We start from the raw sequence: 4,402 nt of genomic DNA on the forward strand, positions 1-4,402 counted from the left end.
ATTTTAATAAAAATCCTTTATAACCGCCCCCCCACCCAAATTAGAGAGTGGAAAGCGAGTCTTTCAAACCTGGAAAAGCTATGCAGGTATTTATTTTTCATGAATTTCACTTCACAAATTTGCAACCAGCTCTAAATGATAGTAATTAGAATGCTATATAGCTTTCCACTTTGGGGTTAACATATTCCAGAAAGGACCTAATGGAAGAGTCCTATATTTTAAGGTACTTTCTGTGGAAAAGTTGCCAACCTATTCCCTTTGACTAACTTGATCCTGCTGTCATTGGAATGACTTTGAATGCCAGCTTAGAGTGACAAAACTTTTACACCTTGGGGATAATGCACTTAGGTACAAATTTAAAAAATAAAAACTGTACCTCTGAGGTCATAAAAATAAGCAAAACAAGGTGTTTTTTTAAAATATAAACAGGAGACATGTTGACAGATGACAATATTCCATGTTTTTTCTCCAATATCTTCCTCTTGGCTTGGCTGTTTCTATCTTGAGTACATTTTTTTTTAGACTTAAAGGATTAAAAATAAACAAGAAATAAAGAGACTTTTCAAGATTTTTTTCCTTCTATTTAAAATATTTCTTTTCCCTTTCCCATGCTTTGAATGTATGAATGGTACAGATTAATCAGGATAATGGAACATCTCTGTATTTTCTTTAGACAAACCTAACTGCTGCATCTATCAAGGATTCTGATCACATAAATATATGTCATTTTTTTCCAGTTCATCAGAAAGGAGGTTTTAACCTGAGTTCATATATGCTTCTTCCCTCTTGTGTTAACTATTCCAACAAAAATGCTACAGTTGTACAGCTCTGTTAATAAGTATGTGAGTAATGACCAAGGGTGACTGCATTCCTGGGTTAATAATGGAGATCATACGGGTCCAATCACACCTAAAGAGTTGGCTTTCTTATGCTTGCTTCACTAAATCCGAAGGAGCTTTCATCATTATGAGAACAAAGAACAGAAACCGACTGTGAATACTTATGTCTTCCAAAAGCACCAATATTTGGAAGCGTGAATACCTTAAAGCCATAGCACTTTATTCTCTGAAACATAAATGGAAATGGAGGGAGTGCTAATGTCCCACCTGATCACGTGCATATTTCTCATTGCTAATACTGCGCTCATTTGGCTAAGGGATTCTACTTCACTGAACAAAATGCTTCCCTTTGTTTTACCCAGTCCTTCAGGCACTATTTGAAGTAGTTGAGTCCTGCCACCAGGAAAAACTTTTCCAGGAAGAGTTCAGAGTCCAGCACTGCTATGTGAGCCGCCCGTCCGATCAGCGTGTTGGCGGTGTTTGGCAGGGCGTGGAACACGTTGTGTCTTATTAAAGTGCAGTCCTTTGCTCCAATCAAAGGCTGGAGGAGGTTGTTTATCATCTCTGCATAAACAGGACCTGCAGAAGATTTTAAAAGGCAGGCAGTGGTCATACCGGTATTCAGGTGTTGCATTGAGTTGATGCTTCACTGTAATTACAACTGACCGAGAAATCAGAAAGTTGTTACAAAACACTAATTTCTAGACAAGAGCCCATTATAAATGTGTAGCAAGTGTCATAACACAGTTGATCAGAAATGGACCCAAAGCAGCCTGCTGGATCTGCTAGGTAGGTCATAGGTAGGCTTCATAAATTACGTCAGAACTCAATCTGGTCCCATTGAAGTCAAGAGCAAAACCATGCATCTCTTCAATGAAAACAGACTTGGAACCATATCTCTCTGCAAGGCAGAATCCAGAAGGATTACTGATGGGGTATGCAGGTACTTAAGGACTTGGCAAAGGAGCCCAAAGACTATGCAGCGTATTCCTGAATACTAAGTTGATCTGCGTACGGGATATGGGTAGCTGTCTAGGAAACCAGTAAGTGCTCTGTAGGGACCTGAATGATGTATATGAAACTTGGATCTGGATTTACTACGCTGTCCCTAAAGGAGCAGGTCTGAGACCCTGGTGAGAAGATGCAGTAGCAGAACTAGGGTGGGATGAGAAGCACACTAGCAAATTTAGAGAGGGGGCCACTAGCACCCCACGGTGCTCAGCACTCTCCTTCTTGCTCCCCAGTGCTCAACAGCATGTCTGCTGAGGCTGCTGAAGTTGCTACTTACACCTTTGTGCCCTTCTCTCTTCAGCTTGTATCTGGGTTTGGAAAGAAATGGAGCTGTGCTTTAGTTCAGATCCTGACGATGCACAACACCAAACTGTCTAACCCATTAGCCCTGGATTTCTCTTCCCACCTACCAGGAGTAACTCTATTTATTCATGTGAAATTGATGCAAAAAGAATGACTTTGTATATACCATATTTTATATTTTCTGAGAGCTTGAGAAAACCAGAATGGCTGTACCTTCTAAAGAAACAGTCTATATGCTGATAATAAAGACAATCACAGTCCAGTACAATTTAGGCACAAGCAGGTCTTGAAGTTGAGGGATTTGCACCTAGTCATGAATGCAGCTCATGAATTTTATTCACAGAGACATGATTTCACATGTCACCGACACTTAAATCATGCAGGGCATAATCAGAGTCTACTGAAATGAAAGACAAGACTTTGATGGTCTTTAGACAAGGCTCATTACATCAAAAAAAGGTGATCAAATGTTGGTAATACAATAAGCTGGAAAACAACGTTGCTACAAATGGATTCTATTGTTATCAGCACATTTCTTTAAAAAAAAAAAAAAAGGTAAGAAAGAAGAACCCTTTGAAACCAACTTGAAATGTATTATTTATCAAAGAGTTCCATAAGTTGCTCTGAATTGATTTCAGTAGCTTGCTGTGGGAAGAAAACACAGTTCTGCTTATCAAATTAACACTTGAGTTCTAATTTTTTTATTGTGCTAATGAATCATGATGATGCTACATCCTCAGTTAAACTAAAGACCTTGCTCATCAACAAAGCTAGCAAATGGCACAGGAAACATGGAAAGGATGTTAACGTACCTGTGTGTCTGTCTTTAAGTGCATTTTTGCACATTTCTATTCTTGCTGAATGAAATGGGACGTATCGGTCCTGGGGAGACGCCACCAGCACAACATTTTTAAAGTACTGAAGACCTGGAACAAAGAAATCCATCATATAGTTTATACTGGAGTGATATATAACAACAACAATGTTGCCAGGATTATGTCATGTTTACATGTTCGAAATTTCATGATACAAATGTCATATGAAGAATATCGGCGGCATATATTTGTAAAGGTTATTGCCGCCCAATAAACGGATGTCATTGCTGGGAGGCAAATGGTTGCCAATGCTCACTTCTTCTTAATCCCTGAGCACACTAAGATGCTGAGAAGAAAAATGTAAGAGCACTGTCTCTGCCTGGAACAATTTTTGATCTATGGCCTCCATCAAGAAACTCATGCATGCGAGTAACGTCACACACAGAAGCTTTCCTATTAGGCTCAGTGGAGCTCTCATGTATGTCCGTGTTCTCAGCAGTGAGGCCTACCTAGATTCAGGACTGATGCAATGAATGACTGCCATAAATAAACAAGATATGTGGGTAAAACAGAGATGAAGGATGAGGTTTCCAGTAATGGTGTCATGTGGCTACTCAGGAAGGCATGACATTCCCATTACTTTAGGAAAGTTATTCATTTATTTTTTTTAAAGAAATACACATCACAGACATGACCAGGCTGGAGAGGGAATTGAATATATTTGGTCTTATATCCTTACTACGGACTCTGAAGCATTTTTTGGCTTTTTTTTTTTTAAATATAGGGTACAGGCATTCCTTTTCAGCTGGTGATTAAAAGCCCGTGACGTTTGGAATTTATCCCCCAAATGCGTTATTTCTCTTTGTTAAGTTGGTCTAATAAAAGAAGATATCAGATTCACCCAAAGAACCTTGTCTGCTTATTTTTCTTTGTTAATTTACTGCTCGTGCACCCAGATTTGCTAAGATGCATGAATTTAAACTTCATTAACAATCACTGTGTAGCCCAATGCATAAACCGGATCTATAAGAAAAGAGATAGGCTGGTTATAAGCCTATGAACTATGAAGCACATTGCTTTCATTGTGAAAGGAGTCATCATATATAGCACTGCATGCTGCAAGACTCAAGAAGTAGTACAAGAGTGAAGTTAGGCTCTGATCCACAGATCACCGAAGTAACTAGGAGTGCAAAGAACTGGGCTGGACTTCCAGTCTGCAGGATGTATAGATTAGTGCTATCACAGGGATTTGTACAGAAAGCAATACAGCTAAAGGAAGGAAAGAGAGAGGCGTATGATCAATTATGGTACTATGAGAGAAAGCATGGCCTGCAGGTGAAAACTCAATCACAAGTAAGACAAAACTTTCATTAATTTCCTCCTCCTGTCACAGCCTCAGCTGTGGAATATCATTGTGTGGTTAAAAAAAAAAAA

At 39.1% G+C, this 4,402-nt stretch overlaps 1 protein-coding gene across 2 annotated transcripts in view; it reads right to left on the reverse strand.

The window, feature by feature from the left end:
- Window positions 1–417: 417 nt before the first annotated feature.
- FAM135B (family with sequence similarity 135 member B) overlaps window positions 418–4,402 on the reverse strand; it is a 369,078-nt gene continuing 365,093 nt past the window's right edge. For both annotated transcript variants that reach the window (XM_019528199.1, XM_019528198.1), the window contains exons 19-20: window positions 2,966–3,079; window positions 418–1,418 (exon numbers count right to left, since the gene is read on the reverse strand). In XM_019528199.1, the coding sequence (XP_019383744.1) occupies window positions 1,213–1,418; window positions 2,966–3,079 (320 nt within the window). In that variant the 3' untranslated portion in view covers window positions 418–1,212. The remainder of the gene's footprint in view (window positions 1,419–2,965; window positions 3,080–4,402) is intronic.

Source organism: Gavialis gangeticus, unplaced genomic scaffold (assembly GCF_001723915.1).
Source record: "Gavialis gangeticus isolate Ggan-Ray unplaced genomic scaffold, GavGan_comp1, whole genome shotgun sequence".
Taxonomy (NCBI): domain Eukaryota; kingdom Metazoa; phylum Chordata; order Crocodylia; family Gavialidae; genus Gavialis; species Gavialis gangeticus.